The sequence below is a fragment of the Lithobates pipiens genome, unplaced genomic scaffold (assembly GCF_037356315.1).
Source record: "Lithobates pipiens isolate NorthernLeopardFrog02 unplaced genomic scaffold, aLitPip1_a1.2 Scaffold_28, whole genome shotgun sequence".
Taxonomy (NCBI): Eukaryota; Metazoa; Chordata; class Amphibia; order Anura; family Ranidae; genus Lithobates; species Lithobates pipiens.
This window is the reverse complement of record NW_027507789.1, coordinates 20,077,541-20,098,244: the sequence shown is the minus strand read 5'-3', so window position 1 is coordinate 20,098,244 and position 20,704 is coordinate 20,077,541. Positions and strand designations below refer to the sequence as shown.

At 43.9% G+C, this 20,704-nt stretch overlaps 1 protein-coding gene across 1 annotated transcript in view; it reads left to right on the top strand.

Annotated features, from left to right (window-relative positions):
• ARHGDIA (Rho GDP dissociation inhibitor alpha) overlaps positions 1–17,294 on the top strand; it is a 33,736-nt gene extending 16,442 nt beyond the window's left edge. Inside the window, exons 2-6 of the mRNA XM_077458852.1 lie at positions 7,214–7,421; positions 10,326–10,409; positions 10,508–10,584; positions 12,479–12,542; positions 15,359–17,294. Of these exons, the coding sequence (XP_077314978.1) occupies positions 7,232–7,421; positions 10,326–10,409; positions 10,508–10,584; positions 12,479–12,542; positions 15,359–15,558 (615 nt within the window). The 5' untranslated portion in view covers positions 7,214–7,231 and the 3' untranslated portion in view covers positions 15,559–17,294. The remainder of the gene's footprint in view (positions 1–7,213; positions 7,422–10,325; positions 10,410–10,507; positions 10,585–12,478; positions 12,543–15,358) is intronic.
• Positions 17,295–20,704: the final 3,410 nt, after the last annotated feature.

Below are 20,704 nucleotides of genomic sequence, written 5' to 3'. Positions count from 1 at the left end.
GCTTTTTAGGCCTTGTCTGTGCTCAACCACATCTGCATGCCTGTCACATAATGACAAGCGGCTGTGTCTGTGTAGTCGCTGCATTCTAATAAACATTAAAGTGGGGTACCCCCTAAAAAAAAAAAATTAAAAGTCAGCAGCTACAAATACTGCAGCTGCTGGCTTTTAATAATCGGACACTTACCTGCCCCAGGGTCCAGCGATGCGGGGGAACGAAGCCCCCCCCCCCCTCGCTCCCCGCTCCGCTCGCGGCGCCGTCATGCATACTGTGGGCACCCGGCTGTGGCTTCACAGCCGGGCACCCACTGCGCATGCGCGAGCGGCGCAGGGCGCCGTGATATGCCGTACAGTCACCTGGGACACATGACAGGTCCCAGGTGAATGTGCGGCGCGAGGGGAAGTGATGTCACCAGCCCGGGCAATGAAGAAGGCAGATTACGAGGGACCCCCTAGCAACCGGTATTTAGAGGTGAGTAAAAATTTTTTTTTTTGCCAATTATTTTTTTTTACGAATTTTAAGTAGTTTTAATTTTTTGGTGGCAACACCACTTTAAAGTGATTGTAAAGTCTCTTTGTTATTTAGAAAAAAAAATAAATGTTATACTTCCCTCCTCTGTATAGTGGATTTGCACAGAGCAGCCTGGATCCTTCTCCCTCTTCGCTGCTCCTGGCTCCTCCCTGCTGTCGAGTGACCCCACCGCAAGCAGCTTGCTATGGGGGCAGCTGAGCTGCAACGCTGTGTGTCAGATAAGGAGCTGCCATTCGGCCCCACCCCTCTCTCTCTCTCCCATGATTTTGCTAATTGGCTTTGACAGCCTTTGGAGCCAATGGCGCTGCTGCTGTGTCTCAGCCAATCCGGGGGGGGGAAATCCCGGATGACCGAGGGGCTCGTGAACGCTTCTGGACAGAGAAGGGGCTCAGGTAAGTATTAGTGGGTGCTGGGTGGAGGGCTGCTACACAGGCTTTTTTTTTTTTTAAATGCATAGAATGCGTCGGGATAAAAAACCTTTTGCCTTTACAACTCCTGTAGCCTCCCTGGTGGTATGATTATGTTGGATTTTTGCGCCTCAAAGCGGTAATAATTATTTTGCATAGAAATTTGCAGTTTTAGATTATAGGCCTGTAATTCTTAGCAATAACACAGTTAAATCTGTCCAAACAAGAGTCTAGTAGATATCCTGGGTATGATGAAGTTTGAACCACAAAATCATAAATTATAATATAATAAATATTAATAATAAAATTAATTTCTCCGTGACTCACCTATCACTCAATTCTGCAAGTGTTCTAATTCACTATCGCTGTTTTCTAGCTGGTCACTTTTGACGTAAAGGGACAATTTTTGGTTGCTATGGACAGTTTCCATGCAGAAAGAACTGTATATGTGTATGTGTGTGTATATGTATATATATATATATATATATATATATATATATATATATATATATATATATATATATATATATATATATATATATATATATATATAAACTGCATGCAGGACATTGGACAAAGCACTAGGGACAAAAGGCAAGTGAAATAATTCCATACAGTAATATAATCTGTAAGATTACAGTGTACTGCATGTATTTATGATTTTACACTTTTTTTTTAATTTTCCACCGGGCTCCGCCCCTGTGCGTCACGAACAGAACGAGGGAACGGAGCCCGGCACAGAGAGGCATCGGACGGAGGGTAGAGCCCATGGACACAGCGGCGGGGGGGGGGGGACATTGCAGGATCCTGGGAACAAGGTAAGTATACCACACTAGGATCCTGCAATGCTTTTCAAATGCATGTAAACATTCAGTCAAAAAGCACAGTTATGTGCAGTTTCTGATGTGACTGAGCCCTAAGAGACTGTCTGTACACAGTACCACCCAGGTAGGCAGAGAAAAAAAAAAAAAACAGCCTGTAGACGAGCATGTTGGAAATGTGTGCAAAATTATGCGCTTTCCCAACACACATAGAAACGCGCTGCCCTTTAGCAGCGGGTTGAACGAGAAAAAAAAAAACTGTCGGCTCCGGTCAGAGCCGCTGTACTAACTATGCAAGGTAAGACACCAAAAAATAAAAATTTAGTAAGTGTGTCTATAGCCAAAACTTTGTTTTAATTTTGAATGAAGTGTGGAAGGATTCGAATTTTCGTTCAGAGGCTTCATTGGAGAGATTCCTTCACTTCCTGTCTGGTAAAAAGGTTTCCCCCAGGACAGGAAGTGAGGGGAAATCTCTCTAACAGTAACACAGACTGAAGCAAAATACTTTGTATACGTTTTAGTATGCGGGAATGAGGTTAGAACCTCTATCTTCTCTTTTTATTGTTGTCTGTTTCCCTGTTGCGTGTTTTTCCCCCCTCTCACTTCCTGTCTGGTAAAAGGTCGTCGTCCCCAGAACAGGAAGTGATGGAAAGTCACTCTTATCGGAGCCCCATTCTGTCCAAAACTGAGTAAAGCTTTTTGTAATCCATACATGCATTAAATGGGTTTTTGTTGTCTGCATAGAGTTCAAATTTAGAGAAGTTCCTCTTTTGTATTCATAGATATTTGAATAGCTGCACTGACATGGACGGGACGTGCTAACAGTCACCTCTTACCAGCTTCATTATGCAAAATTAGGAAGGAGCAGAACTGTTACCAAATTTGTTGTGATGAGGAGTGAAGCATTTCATCGTATGAACCAGATATCATTCCTGCCCTGCGAAATATGAAAGTTGTCAGCAATGGCATTTTTCATCAGACACTGACGAGCTCATCTAATGATATGTCCTAAATATTCCTTTGCACTGAAATTGTAAAAGATCTTCTTGTAGGTGAAGATGTCAGATGTATGGACACAGCTAATTACTTAGGGGTCTAAGTATGTAAACTTTGTCAAAAGCATTTGCTCAGCCTTTGCAAATTTTGGCTGAGTCCTTTCCTGAAATATCTCAATCAAGCAAATTATTATTATTATTATACGGTATTTATATAGCGCCAACAGTTTGCGCAGAGCTTACAACATGAGAGCAGACAGTACAGTTACAATTCAATACAGGAGGAATCGGAGGGCCCTGCTCATCAGAGCTTACAATCTAGAAGGGAGGGATAATGCATTATGGCCACTAGATGGCGCTGATAATAGGGAATCAAAGTTCTAAAGAATAATTCCAGGTATTGGCATAGGATACATTGGTCTATCTTGAAAGTGTGTGTATATGTATGTATGCATGTGTGTGTATGTGTGTAATAAATTATATATATATATATATATAATATAATATAATATAAAAAAAAATTTGTGTGCTCATAAGTTTACATACCCTGGCAGAATTTCTTAGCCATTATTCAGAGAATATGAATAACACAAAAACTTTTTTCACTCATGGTTAGCGTTTGGCTGAAGACATTTATTATCAGTCAACTGTGTTTTTACTCTTTTTAAATCATAATCGCAACAGAAACTACCCAAACAACCCTGATCAAACGTTTACAAACCCTGGAATGTTTGGCCTTGGTACAGACACAGAAGGTGGCACACACAGGTTAAAATGGCAATTAAAGGTTAATTTGACTTTTTGCGTGGTGATTTTGCCCTGATAACATGCACACAAGTTGACACAAAGGGGTTTGAATGACTATTAAAGGTAACCATCCTCACCTGTGACCTGTTTGCTTGTAGTTAGTGTGTGTGTTTATAAAAGGTCAGGGAGTTTCTGGACTCCTGACAGACCCCTCCATCTTTCATCCAGTGCTGCACTGACGTTTCTGGATTCTGAGTCATGGGGAAAGCAAAAGAATTGTCAAAGGATCTGTGGGAAAAGGTAGCTGAACTGTATAAAACAGGAAAGGGATATAAAAAGATATCCAAGGAATTGAGACTGCCAATCAGCAGTGTTCAAACGCTAATCAAGAAGTGGAAAACGAGGGGTTCTGTTGAAACCAAACCACGGTCAGGTAGACCAACTAAAATTTCAGCCACAACTGCCAGGTAAATTGTTCGGGATGCAAAGAAAAACCCACAAATAACTTCAGGTGAAAAACAGGACTCTCTGAAAACATGTGGTGTGGCTGTTTAAATTAAATGAAGGGTCTAGAGTGGCAATTTCAGTCTCCTGACCTCAATATCATTGAGCCACTCTGGGGAGATCTCAAATGTGCAATTCATGCAAGACAGCCCAAGAATTTACAGGAACTGGAGGAATTTTGCAAAGAGGAATGGCCAGCTTTACTATCTGAGAAGATAAAGAGCCTCAACCACAAATACCACAAAAGACTTCAAGCTGTTATTGATGTTAAAGGGGGCAATACACGGTATTAAGAACTGGGGTATGTAAACTTTTGATCAGGGTTATTTGGGTAGTTTCGGCTGTCGTGATTTAAAGAGTAAACACAGTTGACTGATAGTGTTTGGCTGAAGCCATTTATTAACTATAGTTACATAGTAAGGTTGAATAAAGACACCAGTCCATCCAGTTCAACCTGAGTGAGTGTCTACAATTGTCCCTATCGCTGTACATTGCACACTCACATTGGTCCCTACCCTCAAGGAGCTCACAATCCAAGGTCCCCATTCATATACTAGGGCCAATTTTGGACAGAAGCCAATTAACCTACCTGCATGTTTTTGGAGTGTGGGAGGAAACCGGAGTACCCGGAGGAAACCCACGCAGGGAGAACATGCAAACTCCAGGCAGGTCAAGTAGTGTCGTGGTTGGGATTCAAACCAGCAACCCTTTTTACTGCTAGGCGAGAGTGCTAACCACTACACCACTGTGCCATTCAGAGACTAGGCTGCAGGGCAGCATCCCAACAATGATCCAAAACACACCTCCAAGATGACCACTGCCTTGCTAAAGAAGCTGAGGGTAAAGGTGACTTAACCTAAAGACCTAAACCCTATTGAGCATATGTGGGGCATCCTCAAACGGAAGGTGGAGGAGCACAAGATCTCAAATCCACCAGCTCTGTGATGTCATCATGGGGGAGGGGAAGAGGACTCCAGTGGCAACCTGTGAAGCTCTGGTGACCTCCATGCCCAAGAGGGTTACGGCAGTGCTTGAAAATAATGGTGGCCACACAAAATATTGACACTTTGGACCCAATTTGTACATTTTCATTTAGGGGGTGTACTCACTTTTGTTGCCGACATTAATGGCTGTGTGTCGAGTTATTTTGAGGGGACAGCAAATTTACACCGTTTATACAAGCTGTACACTCACTACTTTACATTGTAGCAAAGTGTGGGGGTGTACTCACTTTTGTAAGTGTGTGTGTATATATAATTTCTCTCTATTATACCTGGACAATGCAGCTGGAATTAACCCAAGTGGATACCATTACTCCAGTGATCTCCTCTAGCTTCCGAGTCCTGCGTTGAGCAACTGCTCTCCTGTCATGCTCCCCCACCTTGACCAGTCAATTAAGTGATCAGTCATAACCCCAGTATTTTTTATTTATTTTTTATTTTTTCTTTCTTTCAGCAGCGATTCTGTTTCTCATAAAAGCAATCCTAGCTGCTGGGTCGCTTTTAGAAGCAGCGAGAGGGGCCCTTGGCACAACCACCAGCCGGTGTTTCTTGGGCTTGCCGTTCTTAACAGCGAGCCCAGGAAACATACAGATCGTTTGCATGGCTGGTCACAGAGGTGAGGAGAGGCCAGATCAACTCTCTGATCTAGGAGGACCGGAGCGACGTCATGATGTCACTTCCAGTCTAGAGTGGAAGTAAACAATTTTTTACTTTTATCTTTTTTTAAATCGTAAGATAAATTTTATTTATTTTTTCTTTTTGGACCTTTTTGCTTTCAAAGAGAGAGGAGAGATTTGACCCCAGATTTCTCTATAAAGAGGACCTGTCATCCCTTGTTTATATTACAGGGGATGTTTACATTCCCTTTTAATAGGAATAGAACATTAAAGGGACGCTGTTAAAAAGAAAAAAAGTTCCCTAATCCCTCCGCGCTCACGCACAGTAGCAATTGCATGCATAAGTCGCGCACTCGTATGTAAACGGTGATCGCACCACATGTGAGACATCGATGCGAACGTTAGAGCGAGAGCAATAATTCTAGCGCTAGATCTCCTCTCTAACTCTAAACTGGTAACCTGTACAAATTTTTTTTTTTAAAGCGTCACCTATGGGGATTTTAAAGTATCATAGTTTGTTGCCATTCCACGAGCGTATGCCATTTTAAAGCCTGACGTATTTGGTATCTATTTACTCGGCGTAACATCATCTCTTATATTTTACCAAATAATTGGGTTATTTTATTGTGGGTTTTTATTTATTTATTTTTTGCATTAAAATTCATTAAAGTGTGTTTTTTCCAAAAACTGCGCAAATACTGCGTGACATAAAAAAAAAATTGCAATGATTGGCATTTTATTCTCTAGGGTCTTTACAAAAATGTTATATATATATATATATATATATATATATATATATATATATATATATGTATATGTGTGTGTGTATATATGTATATGTGTGTGTGTGTGTGTGTGTGTGTGTGTGTGTGTGTGTGTGTGTATATATGTATATATATATATATATATATATATATATATGTTTGGGGGTTCTAAGGAATTTTTTCTACAAAAAAAAAAATACATATTTTTCACTTGTAATATGTATATATGTGTGTGTGTGTGTGTGTGTGTGTATATATATGTTTGGGGGTTCTAAGGAATTTTCTAGAAAAAAAAAATACATATTTTTCACTTGTAAACAAAGATTTCCAGAAAGCCTGATCCTTTTTAGAGTGGTTGTAAAGCCTCCAAGATTTTTAACCGTAATGCATTCTCTGTAGTGCAGCACTTTATCTTACCTGAACCCGATCTGATTTAGTGATGTGCGCAAGCTCAGCAGCCGCTGTCGCTCTCCTCATTGGACAGATTGATAGCAGCAGGAGCTGTTGGCTCCCACTGCTGTCAATCAAAAACTATGATGCAGGGCCGAATCCAGCTGTCAGTGTCAATGGACGCAGCAGCGAGACTCGGGAACGAGCCTGAATGGGTGCCCCCATGGAAAGTGGCTTTCCATGGGGGCACCCGATGAAGAGGAAGGAGCACCAGCAGGGGGACCGCAGAAGAAGAGGATCAGGGCTGCTCTGTGCAAAGTAGTGCAAAAAATTTAAAAAAGCCTGAATGCTGTAGCACTGTTGCCATTCACTATTATACATTTGGTACCGTGGACAGGTTTGTAGAAGGATAACCACTGATTTATTTTTCTGCACTAGGGTGCCCACTCTTGAACCATGGCTGAACACGAACCCACCTCAGAGCAGCTTGCACAGATCGCAGCCGAAAATGAAGAGGATGAACACTCCGTCAACTACAAGGCTCCAGCTCCGAAGTCCATCGATGAGATTCAGGCCATGGACCAGCATGATGAGAGTCTTCGGAAGTACAAAGAGGCTCTTCTGGGCGCCCTTCCTGCTACAGTGGGTGAGTCGTGAACAGACTAGCACAGCGCACACATCTGCCAGTGACACTGATAACAGAAATCGCCCAAATTGCACCGATAAAAAGTTTACATACCCTGGAATGTTTGGCCTTGGTACAGACATAGAAGGTGGCACACACAGGTTAAAATGGTAATTAAAGGTTAATTTCCACATTTGTGGCCTTTTTAAATCACAATTTCTCTTTGACCTCTGAAGGACTTGGCTTTTAAGAATGTAGCGGGAAAGCACATGTACCTCCTGTTTGATAAAACTCCCTTTTAGTGTTTTGCCCTGCAATGCCAAAAGCTCTGCCCAACATTGAATAAAAGGTGGAGCTTTTCTGAAGGATGGTATTGTTACTGGATATCATAACAGGTTGGAAATGTATTCATTTAGACTTGTAAAGTTACTGCCAGCTCCACCATTAAGGTCTCAGGTTGATATACTCTTTAAAGATTTAAAGTCAGAGACAAGCAGGCAGCTTTTAAGGAGAAGTCTGCTGTGGGAAGCGCCTGTGTTGTTAGTGTGGAATTCCTCACTTCAGCCCCGGAAGGATTTGCCCCCTTAACTGCTTAAGGACCGCCTCTTGCACATATACGTCGGCAGAATGGCATGGCTGGGCACAATCGCGTACCTGTACGTGGCTCTTTAAGTGCCCACCCGTGGCGCGCTCCCGACCCGGTCCTGAGCTCCGTGGCCATGGGACCAGCGGACCCGATCGCGGCTGGTGTCCTGCGATCAGGTCGCAGAGCTGAAGAACGGAGAAGAGGTCTGTGTAAACAAACCTCTCCCCCGTGCTTCCTACTGTGGCTGTCACCGATCGTCTGTTTCCTGTTATAGGGAAAGACGATCAGTGACATCACATGCCAGGCCACGCCCCCTACAATAAAAAAACACATGACGTCACACATAACCCCTCCTCGCCCCCTAGTGGTTAACTCCTTCACTGCCAGTGTAATTTACACAGGAATCAGTGCATTTAAATAGCACTGATTGCTGTATAAATGACAGTGGTCCCAAAAATGTGTCATAAATGTCTGATGTGTCCGCCGTAATGTCGCAGTCACAATAAAAATCGCTGATCGCCGCCATTACTAGTAAAAAAAAAAAAAATGTAATAAAAATTCTATAAAACTATCCAATATTTTGTAAACGCTATAACTTTTGCGCAAACCAATCATTAATCACGTTTTATTTTTTTATTTATTTTTATTTTTTTTACCAAAATTATGTAGAAGAATACGTATCTGCCTAAACTCAGGGAAAAAAAAGTTTTTTTATATATTTTGGTATTTTTGGGGATATTTATTATAGCAAAAAGTAAAAAATATTGAATTTTTATCAAAATTGTCGCTCTTTTTGTTTATAGCGCAAAAAATATCAAACACAGAGGTGATTAAATACCACCAAAAGAAAGCTCTATGGGGAAAAAAATACGTCAATTTTGTTTGGGAGCCACGTCGCACGACTGCGCAATTGTCAGTTAAAGCGACTCGGTGCCGAATCGCAAAAAGGGGCTTGGTCCTTTGGCTGAAAATTGGTCCGGGGCTTAAGTGGTTAATGACCAGGCCATTTTTTTTGCGATATGGCACTGCGTTGCATTAACTTACTGAAACAAAAATTTGTCCGTCCAACCCCCCCCCACACAAATAGAGCTTTCTTTATGGTGATCAGCTCTGCGGTTTTTATTTTTTGCGCTATAAACAAAAAAAGCATACATTTTGGGAAGAAAAAATATTATTTTTTTACATTTTGCTATAATAAATACCCCAAAAGTGTGTATGTGATGTATATCTCTATAGCTCTCTCTCTCTCTCTATCTATCTATCTATATATAAAATATAATATAAATTTACTTCTACATATTTTTGGTAAAACAAGCTTATATTGATTGGTTTGCGCAAAAGTTATAGCTAGGGGATAGATTTATGTAATAATAATAAAAAAAAATTATATATATAATATATATATATATATATATCTCTATATATATATATATATATATATATATATCTCACTTTTTATTTCTTTGACTAGCAATGGTGATCTGTGACTTTCATCTGGATTTTTTTTTGGGGGGGCCATTGACATTTATAAAGTGATCAGTGCTTTAAAAATGCACTAACTACTGTGTAAATGTGACTGGCAGGGAAGGAGTTAACCCCAGGGGGTCGCTGTTTCTAATTTTTAGGAGCAGACGATCTGTCTTTCCTTTCCCTGACAGAACCGGGCTTTGTGTGTTTACACACACAGATCCCCATTCTGGCTCTGGTGCCCACGATCGTGGGTGGCCGGCGGGCATTGCGCCCATCGGCTACATGCATCGGGTGCCTGCTAAGGCTCTTAAAGGGGTTGTAAAGGTTTGTGTGTTTTTTTTTTTTTTTTTCTATGCATTAAGGTGAGAAAACACCTGTCAGTGACCCCTCGCACTTGACCCACAGGGACACGCTGTGTCTCTGCCCAGGGTTCTCAGCTGTTGATTGGATAGATCGATAGCAGCGCAGCCATTGGCTCCCACTGCTGCCAATCAAATCCAATGATCTGGGGGGCGAGGCAGAGTCCTGCATTCAGCCTCTGGTTCGCTGAATGCTGGACTCGGGAGAGCGCTTCTCCCCAGGGGGTTATCTGATGTGGGGAGGAGCCGCCAAGGGGCCCTAGAAGAGGAGGTTTGGGGCCACTCTGTGCAAAACAAGCTGCACAGTGGAGGCAAGTATATGTTAAAAAAAAAAAAAAAAAAAAAAAAAAAAAAAAACCTTTTTGTGTCACTTTAAAGGAGGCGCAGTACCTGTATGGCGGTTCACGCAGGGCTGCTGACCTACCGCATTATATGTATGTGAGCTGCGCAGGAAGTGGTTAAAAAACGATTTACCTGTAAAACCAATATTTCTGTGTTTTGTATCATCAGATCCCACAGCTCCAAATGTGGTTGTGACCAAACTGACCTTGGTATGTGCGGAGGCTCCTGGACCACTTGAGCTGGATCTACTAGGTAATATTATTCAGTGTTTAATGTCTGTCACATCAGATGCAAAATCTCTGCACTGTGTTCCCGTCTGGTCTTAACATCGGTCTGTTTCCGCTTTCCAGGGGATTTGGAGAAGTTCAAGAAAGAAACATTTTACCTTAAAGAAGGAGTTGAGTACAGAATCAAAATTAGTTTTAAGGTGAGAAGCCTACAATGGAATGACTTTCTACTTAAACTGGTGTTTGTTGTAAATGGGTACTTTCCAAATATGCTGTTAAATAGAATGTATAGTATTTGAGGCACTTTTTTCAATCAACTTCTAACATACACTCTATTACCAGAAGTATTGGGACGCCTGCCTTTACATGCACATGAACTTTAATAGCGTCTTAGTCTGTAGGGTTTAATATTGTTGGCCCACCCTTTGCAGCTATAACAGCTTCAAATCTTCTGGGAAAGCCGTCCACAAGGTTTAGGAGTGTGTCTATGGGAATGTTTGACCATTCTTCCAGAAGCACGTTTGTGAGGTCAGGCACTGATGTTGGACAAGAAGGCCTGACTCGCAGTCTGCTCCAATTCATCCCAAAAGTGTTCTATTGGGTTGAGGTCAGGAGCCTGTGTAGGCTAGTCCAGTTCCTCCACCTCAAACTCACTCATTCATGTCTTTATGGACTTTTGCTTTGTGCACTGGTCCAATGAAAAAAAGGTGGCACCGATCGAGCTGCTCTGATGGGCACCGATCGAGCTGCTCTGATGGGCACCGATCGAGCTGCTCTGATGGGCACCGATCGAGCTGCTCTGATGGGCACCGATCGAGCTGCTCTGATGGGCACCGATCGAGCTGCTCTGATGGGCACCGATCGAGCTGCTCTGATGGGCACCGATCGAGCTGCTCTGATGGGCACCGATCGAGCTGCTCTGATGGGCACCGATCGAGCTGCTCTGATGGGCACCGATTGAGCTGCTCTGATGGGCACCGATTGAGCTGCTCTGATGGGCACCGATTGGGCTGCTCTGATGGGCACCGATTGGGCTGCTCTGATGGGCACCGATTGGGCTGCTCTGATGGGCACCGATTGGGCTGCTCTGATGGGCACCGATTGGGCTGCTCTGATGGGCACTGGCCAATTACTGTGCAAGGAAAGTACTGCCGATAACCGGCAGGTCTGTTCACATTACATGATTGGACACAGCTGATCACATGGTAAAGGGCCGCTGTGATTAGCCCTTTTCGACGATCTGTGATTGGTTGTGTCAAACACAGAGCGCACCAGGTGCACACCCCAGTGGGCGTGCGGAGGGACATGCTTCTGGGAGGCATCTGACAGCAAAAACCCCATAGTAAATCTATGGATGGCGTCACATCCCAGCTATTTCCCAGCCGTTGTCGGTTCTCTCCTGCACACAACATCCGCCGCTGGAGACTGTACCGGAACGGATGATACAATTTTTCTTTAGATTTACCAAATAATAATATGAGCTCAAACCTGAACACTTTTTTTTTTTTTTTTGTCAATTTGTATGCAGTCACGCCAGCCCTTGCACTATATGGTTGAAGGTAAATCTAAAGGAGATTGAATAAGAAAATTGAATAATGTGTGGCCAGCCTAGCTTTCCTCATTAGTACCCTGCAAGTGCAGCAGCTGATTGTTAACTCTAAAACCACTCCCATTCACTCATGGACACAAACAGCTATTTCTTCAGAATAACAAAAGGTGGGAATCTGCAAAAATCTTGGTTAAAATCCCTACAATGTACATAGATCACCCAGAGGGGAATGTTTATTTTTTTTGGTCAACAAAAGTGGGGTTACTCCTTACACCTGTGTGAGTGCCGTGTCTTGCCCACAGAGGATGTGCAGTTGTTCGTGCATTCCAGTGCAGGGAGTACTATTCATGTCAATTGGGATGCAGTGGCTGCATGGACACAGTCCGGTTTTTGACAGCCCTGTGGGTGCTTGTGCATGTCCCCAAATGCAGAAAATTGATTTCTTTTTTGTGCGCTTGGAGTGTTTTTTTTATTTTTTTTTTATTTTTTTGGATGGCTTTTGGCTGCAATGTAACTTGCTCACTTAACCAGGGTTTGTGTTACAGGTGCACAAGGAGATTGTTTCCGGGCTGAAATATCAGCAGCAGACATGCAGGAAAGGTGTAAAGCGTAAGTGACAGCCATCATACCTACCATCTTACAACAACAACAACAAAAATTTAATGTACATTCTTAAGAATGCTCTTTAGTTCAGTTATGCATTCCTTCTTTAACAGCCATGAAACAACCAATGCAATTGCATAGATTTATGGTTCTTTAAGCTGGAAAGAAAATTCAGTCTGGGAAAAAAAACATGTCATTTTGGCAAAACTGACCCCCAGGTCAATTATTTTTTTTACATCTTGGCAAGGACAAGTTTTGTTTTTTTCACATGACACATTCGACAAAGTAGTTCATGGAGCTTGTTTTGCTGCTGTGCAATTCCTGTCTGAATCGCATGCGGTTTTCCGCACCACTCCTGTGTGAACCCAGGCTTGTCATAGTGATTTTGAGCCTGAGTTCATACAGGAGCGGGGAAACCTCCCTGCATGACGGGTTCCTCCAGCTCCCATCCAGTTGTGAACATCTGTGGCTTGGGCGCCTCCTGCATCTACCTTGCCTTTGTTCCCCACATTGTCAATAGCTCTCTCCCCTCCAGCGGTTCGAGCCATCCACTGGACCCCACTGTACCAGATTGCCGCAGTCCTGTGCTGTCAGACACCAAAAGGCTGCTACATCGGTCCATAACTTTCTCTCCTTTTCTGATAGCACAGGCTAGATGGCTTCTGATTAGTCAGTGCTGTCCATGTGACGGTGCTGACCTATTAGAATTCCTGTAGTCCGTACTGTCAGCACTGCCAAGGAGATAGCTCGAACCGCTGAGGGCAGAGAACTGCTGGAATTTCAGGGAACAAAGCCATGGGAAAGGCAGGAGGAGCCACAGATGTCCACAATGGGGAGCCAGAGCTGGTGGAACCAGTCATGCAGGAAACGGCATGCGATTTGGACAGGAATCACACCGCATTCCTGTTCAAATCACATTAGATTCTTTGAGCCCATTCATTTTTATTTTGCAAAGTATCTGTTTCAGATATCAGGAGCTTTTTGACAAGTACTTGTGAACGTACTTGGTATCCGCATTGGTACATCCCTAGGTGTGAATAGAGCCTTAAAGGAGAAGTACAGCTAAAGCTGGTTTGGCTGTACTTCTCCTTCGTTCTACACTCCCGTGACCCGTTTTCAGAAGACAGAGGGCTGAAGCTCGCTGGCTGCTGACATCACAAAGTCGGTGTTCTATCGAATAGTGCCCTCCGTCGAAAAATGCCTGCACAGTACGGAAGGGCACTCCAGCTGGTTTCCCGATCAGCTGCCGTGATGTCACCATAGCGCATGCGCACATCGTAGGAGACATCTTTCAATGGGAGATACCATTCGACGGGCACAATTAAAAGTTATACAAACAGCGGAGGGAGACCGTCGTTGTCAAATTGTGCCTTACTGTTGCGGAGCGGGTTTATGGTGTGCTCAAGGTCGGGTTTTGTCTGTGTTGCAGGAATGGGTTTGGTGTGTTGAACTGCGGCTTTTGCCTGTGTCTAAGGGCGGGTTGCAGCACAGCCACAAGCGGCCTTGCAGCACAGCCACAAGCGGCCTTGCAGCACAGCCACAAGCGGCCTTGCAGCACAGCCACAAGCGGCCTTGCAGCACAGCCACAAGCGGCCTTGCAGCACAGCCACAAGCGGCCTTGCAGCAGCGAGGCACAATCTGACAACTACAGTCTCCCTCCACAATTTTGCCTGTCAAATGGTATCTCCTGTTGAAAAATGCCTCCTATGATGTGCGCATGCGCCATGGTGACGTCACGCCAGCTGATCGGGAAATCGGTTGGAGTGCCCTTTCATACTGCGCATGCATGGGCACTTTTTGGTAGAACACTGGTCCAAGCTCGGGCAAGATCGCGATAATGAAGTCGGGATCCGCTCACATGCCTGGACCAGCACCCGGCTCAGCCTCTCAGCGAACTGACAGTCAGCAGCTCTCTGCTCAGGGAGCTGTGAGAACCGAACGATTGGCAGTATTTGATCGCTTGGTTCTCGGTGTTAGAGCCGGCAGGGGACAGATGCGGCATCGCACCTAGGTAAGTATGATTAAAAAAAATATATATTCCCATACTTCTCTTTTAAATCTCATATATATGTATGCATATGTGTGTATGTGTGTGTGTGTGTATATATATATATATATATATATATACACACACACACACACACACACACACACACGTGTGTGTATACATATATACACACACACACATGTATGTGTGTGTATACATATATACACACACACACATGTATGTGTATATATATATATATATATATATATATATATATATATATATATATATATATATATATATATATATATATATATATATATATATATATATATATATATATATATATATATATATATACACACACATATATGTGTGTGTGTGTGTTAATGAAAATACAAGAAATTTTTCCTTAATTTCAAAGCTGCAGCATAAAATACACAGTGACCCTGCCAGGAAGGTCCTTGTTTAGGCAAACAAGGGCCTGTTGTAGGGTGACAACATTCATTCCTTGTCTCCCAGTTGAGCTTCTCTGTTGTCAAACTTGTTAGGCTCAGTCGGCCCGTTTACAACCGGCCGCCCATAGAGTAGAACGGGGTCTTTCCATGTTCGCTCTGCAAAAAAAAAAAAAAAAGAGTGGACACGGACCTGTCATTTGCCCGCTCTGCTCTGCATGGAATGAGCGGACAAATCTCTTGCTCACACACCCGTGTGAAAGGGGCCTAAAGCCTTTTATGGCTGCTGAGCGTTTTTAATTTATTTTAGGGTAGTAACAGGGTTGTTTTAAATGATGAGCCTCATTGACGTCAATTAACAAATACTTCTTTTGTTACAGTGGATAAGTCAAACTACATGGTCGGAAGTTACGGACCACGCGCGGAGGAATACGAATTCCTTACCCCCATCGAAGAAGCCCCAAAGGGCATGTTGGCCAGAGGCTGTTACAACATGAAGTCGCTTTTCACCGACGATGACAAAACCAAGCATCTCTGCTGGGAATGGAACCTGACCATCAGCAAGGAATGGAAGAACTAGGCCTGCCCAGGGATGCCTTCCAAAGGCTCACAGCACCCCTAGTTCCTCCGACTCTCCGAGAAGTGCTGCTGGATTGTGTTCCAACTCCGTACCACATGGTGTCTCCTCCTCCACACCGCTCTGCCCCATAGAGTCCATCCCAAACCACCCCTTCTCCCCCACCCCACCCCCCTGAAAAAAAAAAAATGCCAAGTGGGATTGACATTTCTGCCTCATGTGGACACCTGTTTGCCTTTCCCTTCCTGTGTTTTACGTCTAGTGTTGGATGACTGGGATGTGTTCACTGCTTAAATTATTGTGCCAAGTTGTAGATCTTGGCCGTATCGGCAGCATCTTTACACTGGGAGTTCAGAACAAAGGATCTTTCGCTCTACCCTCCCTTCTCCAGTTTGTCACAGCCCATGACCGCCTTATAATTATTTGCTGCCTTTTTTTTTTTTTTTTTTCTTTTTAATTTTCGTAGCCGTGTTGCCTTAAAATGATTTTTTGCATTTGTTGCAGTTGGCGCGATCTTTTCTGCTCCATGTTGTGCCTCGCTTTTTTGAAGTCTGCCTACCGCACTGCACCGTCCCAGCCTCGGGCGATGCCACGTGCAAGTTTGTAAGCTGCTCTCGTCCCGTATTTTTAGCTGCGACCAGGTCGCTAATATAGGCACTTATCAATGAATTTCCGAAGATTTCATTTTTTTTTTTTTTTTTAAATAAAGGAAAATCAGGAATTGTAATCCAAGATTGCATAGGACCAAACAGCTGCAAAACATTTGCTTGGTGTCTGTTTCGTGGGCCACAAGGGGATTAAAACACATGCTCAGTGGTGAACGAGGGGGGGTGTATTATGTGATGTGCCAGCGTAGTATTTGATCATATCATTGCCTGTAGTCAGCCTGCCTCACCTTGCACGTTGCTCGTGTGATATTCAAACCAGATTTGTGCAGTTGCTTGTATAAAAAGCACCATTCTAATGCTAGTACTGACAACTGAATGTGGGGGTCGTAGCTAAGACGAGGCTGCTTTTACATCATGGGGTGGGAGAATTGTAACAGTGTCCTTTTTTTGGGGTATAGCCCTTATTTATTGCCTTTTCACATGAAGTACTTATTTTGTGGTCCATGATTTAAAGTATAACTAAAGGCAAAGCACTTTTTTTTTTTTTTTTTTTAGTTTTTGCTGGTGGGTGAGGGGTTAAAACCTCTGTCAGGTTTTTGTTTCTGTCTGTGTCTATTAGTAAAATTTACTCTCTCTTGTTCTGATTGCCAATATCAAGTGAGGGTAAGTTTAAAAAAAAAAAAAACTGGAATAGAGGGGAAATGTTCCAACATGGACACCAGTTCTGGTGACAACCAGGGATTCCCTCACATTGAAAACATATATTCTCTCACTTCTGTGGAGTCTACAAGACGGGACGTGAAGAGAAATCTCCATCATGAGACACAGATGGCAAAAAAAATGCCAATGTTGGCTTAATCCCTCACCGAACGCTATTCAACATGCTAAAAACAAAGTTCTGGCTTTAGTTCTACTTGATCATTTCACTCTGGGAACTCCTTGGGGTATCTGACTGTGCAGCCCGGAGAGTCTTGGAGGGGGGATTATCTCTGAGGTCATTATTGTGTTTTATTGATTTTTTTTGTTATTATTTGTTTTGTCTGTAATCCTCTTCCCCAATAATGGCATGATTCCAACGATCAATTGCTTTCCTTTTTATGAAAAATAAAATTATTCCAACTGGCTACACAATGCTTCCTCTTTGTAATGTGCTTCCTGCCCCATGGCCTCTCCCTCCTCCAGTATCCACTGCGCTGCCAATGATGTGCACCTTCCAGCAATTGCGTCATTGTCACGACTAGCTAAATCCAAATTACTTTTTGTCTGCGCTGCCATGCAGCTGCCACTAGGTGATGCTCTTGAAATGTTTAATCCTTTTACATTGTCATGCACGTTATTAACTGTATATTTGGCCAGTTATATAATGTGTCTCTCTTCTATTTTAGGTGACTATTACTAGGAAGAGTGCTACAATTATCTGAGGTGTCACACTGAATACACCCATAATGCTTCTGGTACCACCGCAAGACTTGCCATGCATGCTTTAGCTGCTCTCTGGTGGCATGTGGTTTTAGTTGAAATCTTTTGAATCATATCAAATTAAAAAGAAAAAAAAAAAAGCACTTTTTATTTGAGATTAAGGGAGCAGTGCACCGTTTACACTAGCTGAATATGATCATCTGAGGTCTAATGATCCAGTTGCAGATCCTGCTCGGAGGACCCAGGTGCACAGGGTGTATGATTCTAAATAGGATCTTTCTAGCAGCAAGAGCCCATGTAAAATGTTGTCCTTGCACTGTACTCATGTAGCATTTGCATAACCTATTGGCTGCTGCTGCTCGGGCTCAACAGTGCACCGCTAATTGCACACTGCTGTTGAGCCCATGTCATCTAGCATCCTTCGTTGCTAGGATGCAGGTGGCTCATGCCTCCTAGTGCTTTTTGTTGCTAGAATAGAGCTGGCCCCTGCTGCTAGCACCCTTGGTTGCTAGGATGCAGGTGGCTCATACCTCCTAGTGCTTTTTGTTGCTAGAATGGAGCTGGCCCCTGCTGCTAGCACCCTTGGTTGCTAGGATGCAGGTGGCTCATGCCTCCTAGTGCTTTTTGTTGCTAGAATAGAGCTGGCCCCTGCTGCTAGCACCCTTGGTTGCTAGGATGCAGGTGGCTCATACCTCCTAGTGCTTTTTGTTGCTAGAATGGAGCTGGCCCCTGCTGCTAGCACCCTTGGTTGCTAGGATGCAGACCTCTGCTGCCTAGTATCCTTGGTTTCCAGGATGTAGGCAACCCCTGCTGTTGTATCCTTGGTTGCTAGGGTGCAGACGACCCTTGCTGCCTAGTATCCTTGCTTTCCTGGATGCAGGCAGCCCCCAGTACCTCACGTCCTAGGTTGCCAGGATGTAGGTGGCCCCTTCTGCCTCATGTCAATGGTTGCCAGGAAGCAGACAGCTCCCGCTGCCTTGTGTCTCTTTTTGCCAGGATGCAGATGGCTCCTCCTGCCTCGCATCCTTGATTGCTAGGATGCAGACGCTCCCGCTGCATCGTGTCCTTGGTTGCCAGGATGCAGGCAGCCCCCTGCTGCCTCACGTTCTTGGTTGCCAGGATGCAGCCGGCTCCTGCCTCACGTTCTTGGTTGCCAGGATGCAGCCGGCTCCTGCTGCCTCACGTTCTTGGTTGCCAGGATGCAGCCGGCTCCTGCTGCCTCTCGTCCTTGGTTGCCAGGATGCAGCCGCCTCCCGCTGCCTCGCATCATTAGTTGCCAGGATGCAGATGGCTCCCGCTGCCTCATGTCCTTGGTTGCCAGGATACAGGCACCCATTCAGAACCAACATGTAATATCATTAGTTTGTAATCCATGGCACAGATATTGATGTTTTGCATGTAGGACCTGATCAGTAGTGGCTACCTGTAGAGTACATTTGTAGCATTTACATGCATACAGCATAAAATATGCTCATTACATAAGTCCTGAAATGTAAATTTTTCCAGTTCTGGTTTACGCTGTGGACTGATACGGACCAGTCTATATGGGATCATAGAAAATGATACTGATGCATTCAAATATGTATAAATTATGGGTTTGAACACAAGATTATTGTACGCCCATGTGTACGAGCCCTGTGCTGTTATGCGTAGTCAAGGATTCTAGTAGGAGCGAATTGTATTCGATTTGCCTCAACTGGCCAGACAGACTCTTGTGGCATTATCTTCAATCCAAATGTGATCTGTGTGAATATTGTTACCACTCCTCCTCAGAGGGGACACCCTTTTGAGCTCCAATGATAACTATAGGAGCAACAGATGATTTAATCAAATCCCCAGCTGCTCATTGGCTGACTGTCCGGAGAGTCCTGCCAACCCAAGAATGTGTGGGTGACTTGGTTAAAATTGGATTTGTGGTGAGTCATTATCCCTGCAGACATTTGCTGTCAATGAAACTGCCGGAATTAAAGCGGCGTTTACAGGCACATATGACAAGAGGACTGGATTGATTTGCATAATGCTAGATCTAGAGATAAATCCAAAAATCTTACTATACAGGTCTGGGTTTAATGCTGAAAGCTGGCTATACAATTTTCCTATTCAATTTCCTTTTAGATTTACCTTCAACTATGTAGTACAAGGGCCTGCCTGATTGCAAATAAATTGAAAGTGTTTAGGAGTGACCGCATATTATGTGGTTTTGGTAAATCTAAAGGAAAATTGTATAATGTATGACCAGCCTTAGGCCCCCTTTCACACAGGCTGTCAGTTTTTTTTTCAGGCAGACCTGACCAGACCCCCCCCCCAGTCTCTTCTATGGTGCGGCGGATGTCTGCCATCCGATCCAGTCCTGTCCACCAAAAACAGATGAGTGGTCATCCTGTTCCTCATCCATCCAATTGGATAGCATCAGATGGAAACAGACAGGCGGTCCGTTTCCATCAGATTGCCCCATAGAGGAGAGTGGATTGTGCTATGCAGAGCAAACACGGACCTGTCACCCGCCTGCTCGGCGGAAAGATCCCACGCTAAACAAGCAGATTCCGTTTAGCATAGGCGTCTGTGTGAATGTGGCCTTAGGTCTCAGCGGGAGGCAACGATAGTTTCAAGAAACTATTCGATAAGCACCTGAACGACCACAACATACAGGGATATACAATTGTAATACTGACATATAATCACACACATAGGATGGACTTGTCTCTTTTTAACCTCACCTACTATGTAACTATGTGTGCAGTTTTCCGCACCTAAATGGATAGCGCCGCTCTGCACTCCATGTAAAAGGCATTGGAAAGGATAGCAGAGCGGTACCATCTGTCCCCAAAGGAAGGGGGCAGAAGAAAAAAATTCTATGGTGAATAGGAGGGGGCGATCACTGTGGTGGGAGAAGGGGGGGGGGAGTAATTACAAGTAACAATCTCCTGTGTGTCTCACTGCAGCCACTGTTAGCCAGCTTCTCCTCCTCCTCCTCTCCCTCCTGCTGGCTTTCAGTGGCAAGCAGTAAGACACACAAGAGATCATTTCTTGCAATGCCCCGCCCATTCACCATCCAGTTCTTCCTGCTGCCCCGCCTCCTTCCTCTCCTGCTGGCAGCTGCTACAGGCACACGGGGATATTTC